This window comes from Podarcis pityusensis (genome assembly GCF_964106645.2).
Source record: "Podarcis pityusensis genome assembly, chromosome: 1".
Taxonomy (NCBI): domain Eukaryota; kingdom Metazoa; phylum Chordata; class Lepidosauria; order Squamata; family Lacertidae; genus Podarcis; species Podarcis pityusensis.
In genome coordinates this window covers 25,677,603-25,698,123 of record NC_138028.1, presented here as the reverse complement: position 1 = coordinate 25,698,123, position 20,521 = coordinate 25,677,603, and the positions used below count along the sequence as shown (strand labels likewise).

The following is a 20,521-nucleotide window of genomic DNA, read 5'->3' as shown; positions in this document are numbered from 1 at the left end:
TCCGTTGCGCCAGAAGTGGTTTAGTCATGCTGGCCACATGACCCAGAAAGCTGCCTCTGGACAAATGCCAGCTCCCTCAGCCTGAAGTGAGATGAGGACTGAACCCCATAGTCACCTTTGACTGGACTTAACCGTCCAAGGGCCTTTTACCTTTTTTACCTTACTCCCAGGCCCAAAGTCTTGTCCACGGGTCCTTTACTCCTTTTTGTGTGTGTGAAGTGGGCATTTAACTCTCTATATCTCTATATAGAGCTACAGCTGATGCTTCTGCAAAAATATGCTCTTGTATGTTTATTTCTTATGAATTTATTTTACATAAATACATACATATTTTTCACCTCAGAGCAGCTTGCACAGATCATTGCAAGCAAGATAGCTCCTGGCTCAGACATACAGTCTAAAAGACAGGGCACAAAAGAAAAAGGGGTTGGGGAGGGAGAAGGGGAAAACAAAAGCAAACTCAGGTACTAGTTCCAAATGTTTATTATTTATTTGTTTATTTAGTTCTACGCCTCCCCATTTTACCCTGGGATAGAAACCATTTAGGTAGCTACTGCTAGGTGACAGTTAAGGAAGATGCACAGACAGTAGTTCTCTCAGCAGAGACAATGGAATCACTTGGCTTCCTTTCTCTTCTTCTGTTCTGTAGCCTGATTTCTGGGCTCCTCGTAAATAGAAAATCTCCATGTATTCCTTTTTGCCTATTAGTTGGTGACAAGGCACACCTGATGGACCCGTATCTCTTGAGCTGGGAAATAATACCAGCTCTGTGTGTAACAGGTACGTGCAGCGCACTTTCTTGAGAAATGAGTTGTCACGCTTGTCTCCTTAGCCCACACCATTAAAAAAAGAAGAAGTTTCAATTTTACAAGGTTTAAACTGAAACCACCTTGAGAAATGTGGCCTTGAGGGAAGGTGAATCAAGACACCAACTGCTCTGTTCCGTAGCAGTCTCCTCTTCGAGAGGGAACACAGTTTAATATGAGTCCTGGAGCTGATCATCTGTTCCTTTCAGCCCAGTGGAGTGAAAATGGCATAGTGGTGGCCATCTGGAGGGAGATTATCTGGAATAGCAGCGCTCACAGTTTTCTATATTAGAGGAAGCCGAGATCCACTCATTCACAGGTGAACACTTCATCATTACGGACTCAGGGTTGACACCAGAGAACTCTCTAAAGCGTCAAGCTCAAGCAGGACACTGGAACACATTTGCTTAGCGGCACTGAGCAAATTACACCTGTGTTTCGCATGCTGCCCTGCTCTGCCATCTGCTTCCGAATGTAGTCAAAAGTATTTGCTTTATTTTGAAAAAGAGGAGCCCTTTGCAGTCTGTGCTCGATGTCATATCACTTGCAGTTTTGCAAATGAGATTGCGTGAGCTAATTCAGCCCACAGACATTTACATTCAAGGTCACTGCACAGGCCAAGTTGAGAAGTGGCCTGAGCCTTAACAAGTGTGGTGTGTGCAAGTGTTGTGAAATAAGGTGACCCACTGGCAAAAATGACTATACCTTTAGGAACATCTTGTTTGACCCAGTCTTGAAGCTTGACTTCTTTAGTCTGCATATTACAAGTTTATGACACAATGTGTTGAATTAGGTGTCATTTGTGATGAAGGATGGGATATCAGTTTAATAAAAGAAATAAATTTGCATGTGGGGGGGGGATAATGAAATACCAAATAAAGGTGATAGATGTGTATAAAATTATTCATGGTGTGGAGAAATTGGATAGAGAAAACTTTTTATCTCTCTCTCTCATAAAGCTAGAGCCTAGGGCTATCCACTGAAGATGAATGCTGGAAGATTCAGGTCAAAAGAACGTACTTCTTAGTTAAACTATGGAATTGGTCTCACAAGAGGCAGCGATGACCACCAAGCTGGGTGGCTTTAATGGAGTATTAGCTTTATCCCCCATGAATTTTGTCTATCACTGGCTTTTAGCCATGAGGAGTATATTCTAACTGTGGGAGATAGAAACACAAGTGGGGAGAGTGTTGTACTTGGGATCCGCTTGAGGGCTTCTATAAGAATAGAATGTGCCACTAGATGGGCCACTGGCCCAACCCAGGGGATTATTCTTATGGAACATCTATCAATACTTTTTTTTTGGTCTTTCTATTTATAAAAGGAGCTGTACTTATTAGCAATGTGCAATATTTTTCACGGACTTTGTACCATATTAAATGGTACAAAGAAATGCAGTAAAAAGAAAAGGCAGAGCCTGAAGTGGACTCTGGTCCACAAAAAACTAAATAGATTTTTTTAGCCTTTAAGGGGGGAGGCATTGTTAGGAGGTGGAGCCCAGGAACATGTCCCAGCTCTGTGCTCCTATGTCTTTTGGGCTAAGCTATATCTTGCCCCCTATTGCCCTCTTTTATTTTATTTTTTAGATTGCTTACAGGGCAGCTGGGTCCACTGCAAAGTGAACCCAATGTCTTAATCTGCCAGAGGCACTCTGTACATTTCTGTGAATTGGTGTTGAAGGCCTATACTTTGAATCCTTTACATGGTAGAAGTGTGCCCTTAGCAACCAGTCAAAATAGTATGAGGAATTACTCGCTGAGGTAATTTGTGCCCTGATTTGCTGTTCTGTTCTGAAGGAGTTTTCCCCTATATGTTTAGTGGTTAACGATTTCTGCTATAGATGAAGCCTAAGCTAAGAAAGGCAAAAGCTCTCTGTTTATTTCTCTTCATATTATATTATGTTTTTGTAGAGATTATCCTGCAAAATATTATCCACTCCTTTTCTCCCTGGACTCCATCCATGTTATTCAAATGACTCAGCTGACAATTGTCACTTATTCAATGGCATTTGATAAATAGCAGAGACAAACATTTTGTTTTTGTTTTTTATAATATTTTATTGGTTTTCATTATAACAAACATCTTATAACATTAAAAAATAAAAATTTGAATAACTGTATCATTTTGCATAATGTTTGTACATTCAATACAGCATCGAAATATGGAATTTCTCTAATCCCCCAACTTCCCCCTACCCCCTCCATGGTTCCATTATTTCATTGTTAAATCGTTCATGTCCAAATCATATTTCCATCCATCCATATCTATTTTTATCTATTATGCTAGTATTGCAAGTGTTTTTTTAGAACCCTGCTGATGTATTTACTTGTATACAATGCTTTGTCATATATGCAATAAAAGTTTCCCATTCATTTTTAAATTTGTTATCATCCTGATTTCTAAGTCTACCAGTTACTTTGGCCATCTCTGCATATTCCATTAACTTAATTTGCCGATCTTTTTTGAGGGCATTTTTCCTCTTTCCAGCATTGGGCTATTAATATTTGTGTGGCTGGTCTGATGGTCTCCCTCACTACCTCCAGAAGCAAACATTTTGGAGGTAGCACTGGTGAGGGAGACCATCAGTCATGATGTAACTAAGGTGCACATCAGAGTTTCATTGTTGTTTTAAAAATGTTCCTTCTTTGATCCCAATACCACCACTTAAAGAGAGCCCATCTTGCAGACCTGGGGAAATGGTAGGAATAGATGACTTTGTTGTTTATCTCATCAAATACTGTAGCAATGCTGGAAACATGTTTGGGTTTTGAAGAAGTAACAAAGGGAGGGTGGATGAGACATTTGCAGCTGTATGAGAGCTCCCCCTACTGCTGGTCAGAAATAAACTCTTGTGGGCTCCTCTTGGATGGTGAATTCAAGGCATCAAGGTGGCTCTTGCTTCAAAATGTGAAGGTGCTGTAAATAGGTTTTAGTTAGCGGGTGTTGTGTTAAGCACAAGTTTTCGGTAGTTTGCATCACTCCAGCAAATGTTTCTCAGTTTGGAATGGTTGAAGCTGAACTAAAAATGAGAAGAGTAAAGGGAATGCAAAGCAAGCAAAGGGACAGCATCTGTGCTCTGTGCTTTAACAGAAGAAATAATGGTTGACTTCAATGCTTTTCAGGCAGTGCTCCTTTCTAGCATGTCTCAGACAGCATACTACAATTCCCAGAATTCCCTGGAAAGAGTGGTCAATGGTTAAACCACTCTGGGAACGGACGCTGCTTCAAATGTATAGTGTAGATGGAGCCCATGACTAACTCAGACCCATTCGTTTCAGTGTGCCTTCTCCAAGTAAAAGTTAGTTGAATACAACTCACTGTGGTTGAGAAACCAGTGTGAGTATAATGAATGAATAATCAGTCTAATATGATTTTAATGAATGATTTGATTAACAATGTATCTGAGATCTTTAATAATGGAAACACATGGGATTGAGAATGGAAAAAAAAACACACCACCAGATTTATGCACCGCTATCAAATATGATGTACGGGATAGGCATATTAAATCTAGATGCTCCTTACTACAATGGTGGCTTGTGAAAAGACATTTGGATGTCATGGCTGACCAGGATTTGAATTTTGGTTTCCCAGTAATCTATTCACTCTGGTACTTGAGAGCTGAATTCAGGGTCCCTGAGCTAGTCAGGTTTGAGACAAATAAGCTATGCCAGCAATGTAGTGTAATGCTCTAAAGCAGATACTCAAATATGCCATATTTTGTTCCAGAATTATTACTCATTATCGGACAGACAGACAGCTGAGCCTGGGAGGATACTGGGGCCCTTGTGTGCAAGTGGTTGTCATGATTAAGATGGAAGAATTCAAGTGAAATTAATTATAGGAACCTTTTCTTTTCTTTTTTTGTCCTTTTGTTATGCAGTTCCATGCATAGTTTTCTCATGCAGCATGTGGCCTATTTTCACTCTCCAAAGCTTTAATTAGAAAGCCTGGTTAAAAGCAAATTAATCTTACTGCGATGTCATACTCTCCTACATCTTCACATGCAGGGTACAGAATATAAGGAGAGATCTCATGTGCACTCAAGCATCCAGCACATGTAGATCATCTTTGGAAAATCAGATAAACATGCAATGAGTTTTAAGTGGGGTTAAGCAGATGTGATCCCCACATATTTACGGAAGATCTGAAAAGTGATATGAAAAATGCTTGCTTTAAAATTACCTCCATCTACTTGCCCGTCCACCAAATAAGAGGTAGAAATGTGTAAAAAGATTGAGATTGTTTTAAGCTTTAAAGTTTTTGTGTTGGTTCATAAGTTTGTTCCAATTGTATGATCCCATGGCTACCATACGGGGAAAATACAATTAAAAAGTTTATCAGTTACCAACAGGAGATAATATTAAAGGAAGCTTATGAAAGTGAAAGCTCCCCTCCCTTAACTTTTTTCTTAATTACTTCCATTTTTTTAACCACTTCCCATAAAATATCTTGATGTGGTTTCATATCAACAATAAAAACAATGCAAAAGAATTCCATATTAAAATGTCCATATTTGCAAACAATTAAAACATCTCTCTGTGTGTAAATATCTCCACTTTAAAGGATTATTGAAAAAGGAAGTTCTTCAGTAAGTGCCAAAAAGACAACAGAGGACCTCTCTGATATGTAATAAGGAGTTCCAAAGGGGAGATCCAACCATGCTAAAGGCCCGATTCACATTTTACTGTATCTGCAGGAGACCCTGTCCTACAAAGTACAGTGATCAGTTAGCTAGCTATATATGGCATGAAACAAACCTTTTAAATACGTTTTAAAAGGAATAAGAAAGGAAAGTTTGTTCATTCTTGCAGCTTACTTTTAGCAAAATAAGATTATATGATAGCAAAACAGTTTGAAATTGTGCAATAAAAGGAGCAGGAGTAGATTTAACTCGGACTCAAAGAATCTGACACAATAACAACTGCCTTTAGAAAAGGAACCCCGGTGTAGGGGAAACAGCTTTTGACCGCTAAAGGAAGAGAATATGATGGTACCTTTTCATGACTATAATTACCTAGCTCTAAACTTCTGTGTATGAGAGATTTAAGCAATTTGCAGCAAAAGAGCAGCATGGCAAAAACATTGTTGCCACAGTGGGCAGAAAAGTAAGCAAAGATACGGTATAATTCCTCTCTGTTTAATTCCTCTGCACCCTGGACATTTATTATTAAACTTAATGATGGGAGGGAGAGACTTCTCAGCCTTATTAATGTAATTACCGTAATCTATTATCAGCTTGTGAGAATAAGGAGGTATTTAGTCTGAAATCTGACGTTGCTTCCAGATGACCTGTTTATTGAGCATTCATCCATTTGTTGGGGATGCTATACCAGCCACATTCACAGCATATATTTAAAGCACTATAATGCCACTACAAATGGTCATAGCTTCCCACAAAGAATTATGGAAACGGTAGTTTATTATGGATGTTTAGAGTTATCAGGAGGCCCCTATCCCTGCTCCCAGAGCTACAGTTCCCGAGTGGTTTAACAATCAGGCCCTCTTCACAGAGAACACTAGAAATGGCAATTCTGGGTGGGAACAGGCAGCTCCTAAACAACTCTCAGCACATTTAGCAAACCACAGCTCCCAGAATTCGTTGGGGGGGGGGACTCTTATTTTCAACTGCTTTCATAGTGTTTTCATTGTGTGCTGTGAATGCAGCTATTTATTGAACATTCATCTGACTTGTTTGTGGGGAGGTTCTATGACATTATGTCATGCAATTGTTATCCCACAATTTCCTGTGCACTTTATTGTCACTTTTCTTGCCAGAAAGTCTGATTTCTTTTTTTTTCTTCTTTTGGGTGGGGGAGGGCAGATTCGTTCCACAAGAGCACCAAATCCATCTTAATAGTGAAACCTGAATTTGCCAATATGAGAGTGAGGCTGTGTGCATACACGTGTATATTCAAAGCACATTTCCCACCCAAAGAATCCTGGAACAATAGTTCACCCCCCCCAAGCAACAGTTCCTGGGACCCTTAACAGAATTCACAGACTTCTCTTTGGGAGGGGGGTTGCTTTAAATGTATGCTGTCTATGCAGCCTGAATCCCACCTGCAAAATGGGAAGTTCCCAGAGAAAATAATATTCAAACCAAATTTTGGCATGCAAAGCCCGTGAGAGTAAAAGCAACAGTGCACAAGTCCTCATTTCCCCAGCCCTCCTCCTTTTACTTTTAAATGTGTTCGCATTGTATTCTGTACTTTGAAAGCCCAGGTTGGTTCTTTCTTCTGACACATAACGAGACTTCCCCTTGTATGTATTTACTGTCGGTCATTAAAAATGGAGCTAAGCAGTTTGCGGCTCAATTTTACAAGGTAGATCTAACTTTCTTCTCACATCTGCGAAGACGTGCTAGCAGCCAATAACACTTTTATACAATACTCCCCCCCCCACACACCTCCCTGCTCTTGATTACATAAAGATTGTGCTAATCACTTCGAAAAGCCAAAACACATTTTAAACAGTCTCAGGGGGATGACTATTTTCAAAGCTAATCCTTCTCTACAATTAAACAGTTATATGCTAAGCCTGTGAGAAATTAAAGGAAGCCTCGTTTTCCTTCCATCTTCTGCACCTTGAGTCAATAGGAGAGTGGTAGGTCAGTAGACAGAGAATCTGTGGCGCTCTGGATGTCGCTCAACTCCAACTCTCATTGGCTGCACCCAGGGCAGTGGGATTCACAGTCCAACTGAATGGCCCCTGGACCCCCAACCCTGTTATAAGACACCAGGACAGCACTGAATGAATCAAAGCAATGCAAACAGAGCTTAGTTCCTAGGCATCAGGCAAGGCATATTTCAACATAAAAAAAAAGGCTAGACAGAAAACCCTTGCTGCTCTGCAGCCAGAGCCCTCATGCTGATGCTTAAGTATGAAGAAGGGAAAGGATTCAGCAGAGCACATGGTTTGCATGCAAAAGGTCCCAGGTTCTCTCCCCAACATCTCCAGGTAGGGCTAGGAGGGAAACTCTGAAGAGCTACAGCCTGTCAGTGTAGACAGGACTGAATTAGAAGGACTGATGGTCTGACTTTGTATACAGCACCTTTTATGTTTCTACCACTATGCTGGTATCAGGGGTTTTACACCACCAGGGCTCCCAATCCGAAGAAGTGTTCTAAGTGCATTCAGTGAACATGCTCAGAATCCCCCTTGAAGATCAGAAATGAAGCCGGCAGGGTCTGGCATGTTAGGGGGAGCACTTTGCTCCCCCTCGGCATGTTCTTTAAACATCTAAATACTGGCTCCAGCCCTTTGGCCCTTCAGCTTTCCTGCAAAACCATTACTCACACATATCAGGGGAAGCTGCCCCCCTCACCCAGATTTTTGATTAATGGTTTTAATGTAAGCTTCAGGAAGAGAACCCTGGTGAAGATTATGTGTGATGTAAATAAGTCAGTTTTAAGTTTTGATTCGAATGACTGAATGGATCAATTAAATCAGTACATGGAAGCAGCATCCTTAAGCTGTGCCTTGTACATAGTTTACAATACATTTTGACACAGAAAAGCAATCAAGGCTTTGAAAGGCTGGAAAAAGGATACAGTTGAATAATGATCCTGTCTCCACTATTAAATGGAACAAATTTATTTAAAATATACATTTGTACAAGAGTATTGGCACACTGGAATAGATTTGCGTCTTAAGGTTTCACACAATCGTGTTTTTGAGTCAGAAGTACAGATCCTTCAGGATTTGATTGATCCTGTAAGATTTGATTGGTTGTTTTGCTACATCACTTGAGCTGCAGTCCTAAACAAGAAGGCATACTTTGCTGCCTCCATTGCATCCTCATTATACTATTCAGCAGCACTTTTCCTGGTAGTATGAAGCCTTTTTCAGTCTGGAGATAGCAGAAACAATAGCTGACTGTGACTTGCTTGCAAAGCATTTTGAGGATAACATTGCTTGCATCCACTACAATCTTTATTCTGCTGTTACAGCATATGAATCTCAAGGGGTGTCCAGAACACTATCCTGTTGTGTTGGTCGAGTTTCAATCAGTAAGGCTGGGGTAAAAGGACCCCTGGACGGTTAAGTCCAGTCAAAGGTGACTATGGGGTTGTGGTGTTCATCTTGCTTTCAGGCCAAGGGAGCCGGCATTTGTCCACAGACAGCTTCCCAGGTCATGTGGCTAGCATGACTAAACTGCTTCTGGTGCAATGGAACACCGTGACAGAAACCAGAGCGCACAGAAACACTGTTTACCTTCCCGCCGTAGTGGTGTCTATTTATCTACTTGCACTGGCATGCTTTCGAACTGCTATGGGAGCAATGGGAGTTCACCCTGTCACGGGGATTCAAACTGCCGACCTTCAGACCACAGCGCCACCCACGTGGTCAAGGTGCTTGGATCAGTCAGAGTGACTGCTTGCTCTCTGAATCCTTGCCCCTCTTGGTTGATAAAAACTAGCAGGCAGGGGACAGCTGGCTGGGCCAGGGAGGTGATTAGTGACTCCTTGTGAAAGGGGGTTGTCCCTGCCTGCTTGAAGGAGGAAGTGGTATGATCACTCCTTAATAAACCCTCCTTCGATTCTACAGCTTCCAATCACCCCTACTTGGGCAAGGTTCTTGAACTGGTGGTTGTGGACCAGATCCAGGTACTCTTGGAGGAAACGGATGTTCTGGATCCATTTCAATTGAGATTTAAGCCCAGTTTGGGCACAGAAACTGCTCTAGTCACCCTCTATGATGACCTCTGTCTGGAGAGAGACAAGGAAATGTGTCTCTGTTAACTCTACTTGACCTTTCAGTGGCTTTTGACCATGGTATATTTCTGGAGCAGCTGTCCAAGTTGGGGGTGGGTGGCATGGCTTCCAGTCCTACTTGGATGGTCTTTTCCAGAGTGTGATGTTTGGGAAGTGCTAGTCAGCTTTGTGGAACCTTCATTGTGGGATTCCTCAGGGTTTGTCTTTATCTCCCATGCTGTTCAACATCTACATGAAACCACTGAGTGGGGTCATCCAGAGTTTTAGAGTACGCTGTCTGCAATAAGCTGATGACACGCCGCTCTACTTCTCCTTTACATCTGCGGGTGTAGCAGTGGATGTGTTGGACTGCTGCATAGACTGGATTAGAGCCAATTAACTGAAGCTCAATCCAGATAAGTTTGACACACTGTTAGTGGGTGGTTCCCTAGACCAGATGGATGGGAGGTAGCTGAAGAAGAAGAAGAGTTTGGATTTGATATCCCGCTTTATCACTACCCAAAGGAGTCCCAAAACGGCTAACACTCTCCTTTCCCTTCCTCCCCCACCTCAAACACTCTGTGAGGTGAGTGGGGCTGGGAGAATTCAAAGAAGTGTGACTAGCCCAAGGTCACTCAGCAGCTGCATGTGGAGGAGCGGAGACATGAACCCGGTTTTCCAGATTACGAGTCTACCGCTCTTAACCACTACACCACAGCTGACCCTACACTTCCTCAGAACGTAGCTTGGGAATACTCCTTTTGTCTATGCTCTAGGGTAGATTACTGCAATGTGTTTTATGTGGGGCCGCCTCTGATGACGGTTCAGAAACTTCGGCAGGTGCAGAATTCAGCAGCCAGGTTGCTCACTGAGGAAAGACGATTTGAGCATATAACACCGATCCTGGCCTGACTTTACTGCCAGTTATTTTCCTGGCTTGTAGCATTGGGAGTAAACCCCTTTGGATCCGGCATTTCTGAGCTGATTTGCATAGGATTGCTACTGTGGGTTAAGTCATGGTAAAAAAGCCCCCGGCTATCATTAGTTTCAAGCTACTTTTCTCCCAGCACTTTTCCCCTGGCATCAAATCACTGCATCTCTCTGCTGCTAACGACTTGCTTTATAAACATAGTGGGTGATACAGCTTCTGCCCTGAGGAATGTACAGTTGACAAAGGTAATTGCAGAGGGAAACAAAGCAGCATCGATCGGGCTGACAATGGACACATGCACACTGAAGCCATATGCGCTGGTTATTGGTTCCATTTCCACTCCACACACTTCGCCCTGCCTTCACCCCTCCTCTTTCCTTCCTCATTCATCACGTTTGTCTTCTCTGCCTCATGCCTGTGGCTTTGGCTTGTTCCCTTTCTAATTCTAAATTCCATTAGTAATGAGGCAGAAAGGCAGGTGTAATTAAACTTGTGTCAAGAGGGATATGAACAAGGAGAATGCAATATTCTGGTGAACAGGCTTTATAGGGTTGTTTCCTATTAATGTACTAAAATGTGGGTGAAGCTAACCCAGACTTTAGCTAGAGACATAATATTTCTTGAAAAGCTTTGTTGTTGGGGAGATACATTGGGGGGGGAATGAAATATATAAAATACTGGATTTCTAATCATACTTACTTTACTACTTTAAGAATATGGAATGTACTGTGTATGACATAGGACATAAAACTGCATTTTTGGAGGGGTATATTTGGATCCATTTAAAAGTATAAATGCCTTTGAACCATAGAGATCCAAAATAGATATATCTTAGTCTCTGCTTATTAGGAAAAATAGAAGTGTCAAATTTGTGAGAGAAAGGATAGCCATAGAATGAAGCAAAGACAAATATCAGAGACTGAAAGGAGAAAACTGACATTCATAGGACAGGCAACAAACCATAAGGAAGAATGGGGAAGGGGAATCATGTGATTGGAAAAGAAAGATATAATGCACAATTGTTAAAAACGAGGAAGTTGGAACATTTTTCTATCTAAAGAAAATGGAAAATCAAGAGAAATAAAGTCCTGATAGACAGAAAAACTTGGATAAGGTGTGTAGGTTAGAAGAGCAGTAAACAATAAGTGCTTCAAAGTACATTGTGTGAGCTTCAGTAACAATAAATTAATTATTGTAATGATATATACATAAAAGTATAGAAACCCTGTGATGGGGATGGGATAGTAGTACACAGGAGAAACAATAAATTAGAAAGTAAATAGAAAATGCTAAAAGAAAGAATGGAATAAGTATAGAAAATGGGAGAAATGGAGGCATTATAACAGTTTGAAAAGGGAAATATATGAAAATGAATGACAGCCATCCATATGTTCCATGAAATGAGCACCAAGCCAAGTTACAAAGTTAATAGAATGAACTCAGTGAGCGGAAGAATTGTATAAGTAAGTAACTGAAAGAAAACCAGAGGCATTTAAAAAGCATTAAAGCATTTTGACATTTCACCCTGAAAAAGCAGTAACAATAGAGGAAAGACATCAATAAGAAAAAGAACAGTATTCGTTTCAAGCTAGGTCACCAAGTATTTGAAAACAGTTCAGAGCAGAGTAGCATATATAGTGTAGAAAAGAAAAGAAATGAAGGGGGAGGAATCACAAGCGTTGAAAAATACGCTGAAAAATATTATAAAATATTTAAAACACTAGGGATGGTGGAAGCATTTCAAGTGAGAGGGTCAAAGTTGTGCAAGAGAAACTAGTTGAATGGGGTGGGGGATTTTAAATGGGACCCAGTCCACTTTCAAGCTGGGCTAAATTCATAATAGAGCTTTCCTCGTATTTCATCTGCTCCTTTCCCCCTCCCTCTTAGTTACTTTTCATGCCCATTCCTTAACAGACTACAAGGACAAAAATAAAAATAGCAAAATATAAAACCCCACCCCATATCCCCTTGTTTTAAATAATTATTTAATGTAATTATTTAATGTGATTTGATTTTTATCTCACTACATCTGAGTAAAGGGCAAATCCTTACAAATAGTACTGATATTGCATAGAGAACATAATATCAGAAAGATCCATAACTTCTTATTCTTTGACCACGAAGTTCATGGGCTTCAGAAAACAGATTTGCATGAATTGAAAGGGTAATAATAATAATAATAATTTATACTCCGCCCATCTGGGTGGCTCCCAACAGAATATTAAAAGCACGATAAAACATGTTTAGACAGCCAGGTTTTACCCTAATTTACTCAGTGCCTATTTGTATCATTAGCTGGACTTGACTCCTACCTTTCTTAAAGTAGCATGTGCCTCTCTGAGGGGATTCTCATTTTATTTGGAATGATTGAACGGAAGGCAAATGGATAGACCAGTGTAATGTGGGTAGATTATCACTCTGGGAAACCTGAGCTCATGGCCCCATTCTTGTGCCCATCGCTATCTCTTAACATAACCAACCTCACTTGGCTTTTGAGGGAGTAAAATGAGGCGGTGAGGTAACTATGTGTGCCACTTTGTGATCCTTGGAGGGAGGGAGGGGTGAAAATGAACATAGTTTAATTGGGTTTGCTTTTTTAAGGGAGAAGGCAATTGGGAGACGTGTCGTTGCACACACAAATGTAAGGTTGTGGTCATCCAGCAGGAGCATTGTTGCAAAAGTGGGTTTAAAGGTAAGGGGACCCCTGACCATTAGGTCCAATCGTTACCGACTCTGGGATTGCGGCACTCATCTCGCTTTATTGGACGAGGGAGCTGGTGTACAGCTTCTGGGTCATGTGGCCAGCATGACTAAGCCGCTTCTGGTGAACCAGAAACGCCATTTACCTTCCCGCCGGAGCGGTACCTAGTTATCTATTTGCACTTTGATGTGCTTTCGAACTGCTAGGTTGGCAGGAGCAGGGACCGAGCAACGGGAGCTCACCCGTCGCAGGGATTCGAACCGCTGACCTTCTGATTGGCAAGCCCGAGGCTCTGTGGTTTAACCCACAGCGCCACCCACGTCCCTAAAAGTGGGTTTACGTGGCTGTAATCTGAAGACTCTGAAAACCTTCCTTTAGTTTATTTGTGTGTGTTTTTAAAGGGGGGGGGGGTCATGATGGCCAGTCTGGTTGGTATGATTTAGAAGGGAGCCCAGGCACGTTAAAGAATGATAAACTGTCACAGAAGATGTGTGTTAGAATGTAATCCTGTTAAAAATGTCTCTGCAGTATCACAGCATCTTACATAATTGAAAAGGAACTGGTCCTCTATGACAGAGGCGGCTTGTAAGAGATCAAAGCCTCAAACAGTGCATTAGGTAATCTGTCCATTTCCACAGGAGCACAGGGCACACCAGTGAGGCAAAAATTGAATGTTCTGCCTTAACCAGGTGTGAGGCTATGATTTGGATTGTGCTGTGAAAAACAAAATAGATCAGTTTATTTAGCTAGCTAATGTCGGCATCTCCCCCCTCCATGCGCACACGAACACTAACACACACACACACACACACACACACACTTGATACAGTTTGGGTAAAATCCTGGCAGCTGTTAATTACCTACAATTCAATTAACAGTGGGAGCTTAATGTGTGCCATACTTCTCTCTGTACTTTACTCTATTATATAAGTTACTGTAAGATCAACTAATGCCATCAGTTCAAACAAATGTATTGAAATGTAAGTAATGGAAGCATTGCCCCCTTATTAGAAAATACAAATTAATCATCAAGCGTGAGATCTTTCATAACCAGCATTATCCCAGCATGCTTTAAGGAACTAAATATTTCAGCTTTAAATTTAAATAATGAATAATGCCAGAGGGAGAAAGCAAAATTAGGACTGCTTTGAACATTACTGGCTGAACTGCATGGTAAAACCTTTCCAAATGGAACAGAACACTCTCTCATTTATCATCCCCAGCATCAGGTCATCAAAGATACTAGAGGTAGTATTGTCATTGTAACTACTAGCCGTTGATAGCTTCGTTCTCCATGAATCGGTCTGAGCCACTTGTAAAGCCAGTCAAGTTGGCGGCCATCCCTACATAATGTGGGACGAAGTTCCACAGTTACATTGTACTACGAGAACAATATTCTCAGGGCTGGTACTACCATTAGGCAGAGTAAGGAAGCTGCCTCAGGTAGCAGTCTCTGGGGGGCAGCAGGGGCAGCCCCAGCCATTTCTCTTTGCATGATATCAGAGCTGCATGTTCTACAGAGCCTGTCACTGTAGGTAGGTAGGTAGGTAGGTGTACATATTGCATAACATTTATACACAGCTTGATTGTACAAAACTTCAAAGCGGTTTACATTAAAATAAAGAAAAATTCACAACCATACTTTAAAACATGCATGCACCCTCTAAACTAGCCTGCTGCTCTCAAAGTCAGTGGAGGATGCTATCCTATTGCCAGTATTAAAGTAAGATCCAATCAGCTTCTTGCATGCAAAATGGGGAGGTGCCATCTTGTCCTCTGCTTCAGGTGGCAAATAGTCTTGGGCCAACCTTGTATGTGTGGTGTCACTGGAAAAGCTTTGTATGCAGAAGGTCCCAGGTTCCATCCTCAGCATTTTCAGGCAAGACTGAGAGAAGACTCTCAGTCAGAAATCCTGTCAAAAACCCTGGAGAGCCAGTGCCAGTCAGTGTTAACAATACTGAGCTAGACGGACCATTGGTCTGACTCGCTATAGAACGGTTTGCTATGTATTGGATGGGGCGGTTGGGGAATGTTTGTCCTGAATCTCCCAAACACCCAACCTCATTAGATGACTCCACTTTCTGGCGTTTTGAGAGGAGAAGAAAAACACCACTCCCATTTTCTCCACACAGTGCATGGCTTTATTATGCACCTTGGTTGTATTGGGGTAGCAAGCAGTACCTAACTTTGAGGTGCACCACAGTCACTGCTGCCCCCAAAATCCTACCAGGAACTCTGTGCAGCCTAAAACTCTAACCTGAGCTTGCTGCCCACTGTTATGTCATTAGCCTGGGAACCAATTATCCTTCTTGCTTCCCCAGCTGATTTTTCCACTTGGCTTTAGAAGCCGGAGGAGAGGGAGAGGGAGAGAAGCCGCCTAGATTATTTATGTTACCATTTCACAAAGTTAATGAATTTCTGTGCACAGGATGTTTGTCAGTTAACAATGCCACATTATTTATTTTCCCTTCTCTCCCTTTCTTAACAGATTTCTCAAATCCAGCCTCAAGCTAAAATGAATGCCTTGCCGACTGAAGGAAGCTGAGGACCCTGTCACCGCAGCCAACAGAAGTACTAATCCAGCCGTCCTGTCCGTCTCTGGTTGACGTTTGGCACCTTGCTCTGGGTTACCTGTACGGGACACAGTTACCTTAGCATTCAGCATACATGGCGAGAGGCAACAACATGTGTAAGCCTGGCTAGCAGGACAGCGACTTTCCAAGTGAAAGGCCATCCAATTATAAACGGATTATTTTGCATTTCGCCTCTGGGACGTTACCTCTTACCTGCATAGAAACACAGCATCTCTTTCCATATTTTTTTTTTACTTCTTTTTGCTAGCATTTCCCCCCTTTTTTCAGTATTTTGTTTCTTCATTTAGAAATGGGCCCGTGGACTAGAATGTGGCCTGTGGACAGGGTTGTTTTCTTTAAATCATGGCTTGTCTTTTCTCTGGGCCTCTCCATGCAGTTCTCCAAAGCTCTGGCCTGTCCAAGTGTGTGCCGCTGTGACCGGAACTTTGTCTATTGTAACGAGCGAAGTTTGACCTCAGTGCCTCTTGGGATACCGGAGGGTGTAACTGTACTCTACCTCCACAATAACCAAATTAATAATGCTGGATTTCCTGCAGAGTTGCACAATGTCCAGTCTGTGCACACAGTCTACCTGTATGGCAACCAGCTGGATGAATTCCCCATGAATTTGCCCAAGAATGTCAGGGTTCTCCACCTGCAGGAAAACAACATCCAGACCATTTCTCGGGCTGCTCTAGCACAGCTCTTGAAACTGGAAGAGCTGCACCTGGATGACAATTCCATCTCTACCGTAGGGGTTGAGGATGGGGCATTCCGGGAAGCTGTTAGCCTCAAGCTTCTATTCTTGTCCAAGAACCACTTAAGCAGTGTGCCTGTTGGCCTTCCAGTGGACTTACAAGAACTACGAGTCGACGAAAACCGCATTGCCATCATATCAGACATGGCCTTCCAGAATCTCACAAGCTTGGAACGTCTCATAGTAGATGGCAACCTCCTTAACAATAAAGGCATTGCAGATGGCACCTTCAGCCACCTATCCAAACTCAAGGAATTCTCTATAGTACGGAATTCACTAACATACCCTCCCCCTGAACTCCCAGGTACAAACCTGCTTAGGCTTTCTCTCCAGGACAACCAGATTTCACACATACCACTTTCAGCCTTTTCAAACCTCCACCAGCTGGAGAGACTCGATATTTCCAACAATCAGCTCCGGATGCTGTCCAGAGGTGTCTTTGACAACCTTCGCAACTTGAAACAACTCACAGCAAGGAATAATCCCTGGCTATGTGATTGTAGTATTAAGTGGGTCACCGAATGGCTCAAGTTAATCCCTTCCTCTATCAATGTGCGAGGGTTCATGTGTCAAGGACCAGAGCACGTCCGAGGCATGGCTGTCAGGGAACTCAACATGAATATGTTGTCATGCCCCACAACCACCCCTGATCTGACGCTGGTTACCCAAGCTCCCTCTACATCCCTGCCAACCACAGTAACCCCTACGTCACCGGTCTTTACACCAAGTAACAAACACACTCCTCTTCCCCACACTGTAGCCACACTCCCCACTGTGCCTGAGAGGGACGATGAAGAAAAAGTGACCCCTCCCATTACTGAACAGTTCCAACTCTTCATCCACATTGTGAATGACACTTGCATCCAAGTCAGCTGGCATTCCCTTTTCAACGTGATGGCCTACAAACTGACCTGGGTTAAAATGGGCCACAGTCTGGAAGGCGGCATCATTCAGGAACGGATAGTTAGTGACAAGAGGCAGAACGTTAGCTTGGCGAGCCTAGAGCCCAAATCCACGTATCGGATTTGCTTGGTCCCCTTGGATGATTTTAATAATTACCGAGTTGGCGAGGACACCGTCTGCTCTGAAGGCACCACCAAGGCTTCCCTGCTGAGCAATGGAAGCAACACGGCTTCCAGCCACGAACAGACCACTTCTCATAACATTGGGTCCCCGTTTCTCTTGGCAGGCTTGATCGGGGGGGCCGTGGTGTTTGTACTGGTGGTCCTGCTCAGCATCTTCTGCTGGCACATGCACAAAAAGGGACGCTACACCTCTCAGAAATGGAAATACAACCGGGGCCGGCGGAAAGATGACTACTGCGAAGCAGGGACCAAGAAGGACAACTCCATCCTGGAGATGACGGAAACCAGCTTTCAGATTGTCTCCTTAAATAATGATCAGCTCCTTAAAGGAGATTTCAGACTGCAGCCCATTTATACCCCAAATGGGGGCATTAACTACACAGACTGCCACATCCCCAACAACATGCGCTATTGCAACAGCAGTGTCTCAGACCTGGAGCACTGCCACACGTGATAGTTGAGGGGGTTGTGTGGCGAGACACCTGACGCTGAGAGCAAAAACTCAGAGGGAGGAAAACAAAACAAACCTACTCACACAAAACAAACAAAACAAAACAAAAATTACATTTGATAAATGTTACACAGATGCATTTGTGCATTTGAATAATCTGTAATTTATATGGTGTACTATATAATGGGATTTAAAAAAAAGTGCTATCTTTTCTATTTCAAGTTAATTGCAAACAGTTTTGTAACTCTTTGCTTTTTAAATCTTAAAAGAAAAATATATTGCTGAAGTACTGTACAGGGTTGTACAATAAGAACCCAATGCCATGGCAAAGGAAAGAACACCTCATTCTTCAAACATTAACCACTTTGCTTTCTTGGAGCTGTTTGGGGGATAGCAGCTCGTACATTTTCCAGTAGTTTTAGGAGATAAGTTTGTATTAAATGAGGAATCATGTGGAATGTCTAAGGTAGAGCAAATGACAGGAGAAATACAAATTAACCTCCTCTTTTGGTTCATAAAATCGGAGTAACTCATGTTAAACTTAGTTCATCACTTCTACCTGCCTCTGTACCTTTTAATTCCCCCCCTCCAGCCAGAGAAGAAATTAGGGCCTTTTTGGTATCAAACACTATGAATCTCCACCATTGTTTATGTTGATAGCTTTTCTTCCCCCCACAGGATGCTCATAATGCATCTGTCCCTCCTCGCAAAAGCTGATGTGAAAATATTCAAGGCAAAATCTTAGTTTGTTTTTAAGTTCTCATAAAAATCAGGACATTATTTTAAAAAAGAAAATCCTGACCAGTCTTGTCAGAACTTTTAGTCTACATTCAGATTTTTATATTCTTATTCCCTCCACCCCACCCCAAAAGCACATTTCTTTAGTTCTGGCCAAGACCAGAACTAAAGTTTGCCTTGAACTTATTGAAGAGTATTCATTCCAGCAATCCAAACAGATGTGGTTAATTGGCCAGGGCAGCAAGCAATACCGATTCTTATCACTAGAAGTATAATCCAAAATGCTCTTAACTCAACAGAGGAATTCATGTTGCTATTTCTCAGCTTCACATCTATCCCTGGCTAACTCAGACTGAAATCTGATATACATGTAGCTGGGAGTAAGGCCCATTGATCTCAATGGGGCTTAATTCTGGGCAGACATGTTTCAGATTGTGCTCTAAAAATTTTTTTTTTAATTCTTTTTTACTTCACTCACTGAAGTTCGCCTGCTCCATGAGGAGGAAAGTGAATATTGCAAGGCATTTAAAGCATATAAACAATTCAGTGAGGAGTGTTCCACAGTTCTCCAGAGAGATAAAATCATCAGCCCTAAGTTCAGTTTTAGCCGGGCAGAAGATAATGTGTCAAGAAAAAGATCAAGTTAAATATGTTTTAAAGGATTTGTGAGGCGCATGTCACCTTAAATGCATTCCTCATCCTTTGACAATCCCACTTTGATAGAACGTGTTTGGTCCTTGAGGCTACAGCAGTGCTCCCAATTTTGTCTGATTTCCACCAATATTATTTTGAGAATGTTGTACCTCTGCAAATGACACCCTGGGAATGTATGCTGTACAGTCCCTATTAAAATGAAACAGAAATTGACTCAACCACTCCTCCCTTTAAAGCTTGAACACACCCACATAATCCCAAAATATGTGATATCAGAGCACAAAAAAAATCATAAAAACAAATTCTATTACTTGCTTTCCTTGACTTACATTGATTTGGGAGGTAGAGCTTTTATCGAAACCCTTTCCTAACATCAGAAAGACCAGACACAAGTTGTCATCTCAATAAAATATGTTTTAATTGAAAAGTTAACCACAATTACTTTTGAGAAACTGGAATTACTTAAGGGGTTGAGCTGAGGGGGCAGTTAGTACTTGCTCTACTCTGTCTCTTGTTCATCACCAAACTGAATTCTGCACACAGCTTCTTCAGTTCCTTGACAATCTTCACCCGCCACTCCAAGGAGATTGATCAGCACTTTGGCGTACAAAGGCAGAGTACAATCACTTCCCGAGGAATTTTGTCCTTTCCCACCCAACACCTTTTATAACCACATTTTGGATTTCCATTCTATATTCTGTATATTTGCTATTTTCTCCAGCTATAACAGGTATTTTAGGCAACCTGTGTGGCTACTGTAATAGTGAAGTCACTGAACCTTTGCTAAATAAAAGGCTGCCGTATGGTTTGAAATGGTGTAATTTTAGCTAGAAACCTTTATGCAAAGTGTTTTCTTTTTCTTCCGGCTATATAAGCTGTTTGGCTGTTGACAAAAGGAAAGTCTTTTTAAACATAAATAGTGGTATGACTCTCCACAGTAAAAAAGTACTTGTGTGTGTGTGTGCATAAGGAATCAGAGAACTGTAGAGTTGGAAGGGACCCCAAGGGTCATCTAGTCCAACCCCCTGCAATGCAGGAATCTCAGCTAAAGCATCCATGAGACATGGCCATCCAACCTCTGTTTGAAACCTCCAAGGAAGAAGAGTCCAGTACCTCTCATGGGAGACCG

At 42.0% G+C, this 20,521-nt stretch overlaps 1 protein-coding gene across 6 annotated transcripts in view; it reads left to right on the top strand.

Moving 5' to 3' along the window:
* FLRT2 (fibronectin leucine rich transmembrane protein 2) overlaps window positions 1-20,205 on the top strand; it is a 91,505-nt gene extending 71,300 nt beyond the window's left edge. For all 6 annotated transcript variants that reach the window (XM_080974241.1, XM_080974243.1, XM_080974242.1 and 3 more), the window contains one exon: window positions 15,623-20,205. In XM_080974241.1, the coding sequence (XP_080830367.1) occupies window positions 16,018-18,003 (1,986 nt within the window). In that variant the 5' untranslated portion in view covers window positions 15,623-16,017 and the 3' untranslated portion in view covers window positions 18,004-20,205. The remainder of the gene's footprint in view (window positions 1-15,622) is intronic.
* The last annotated feature ends 316 nt before the right edge of the window (window positions 20,206-20,521 follow it).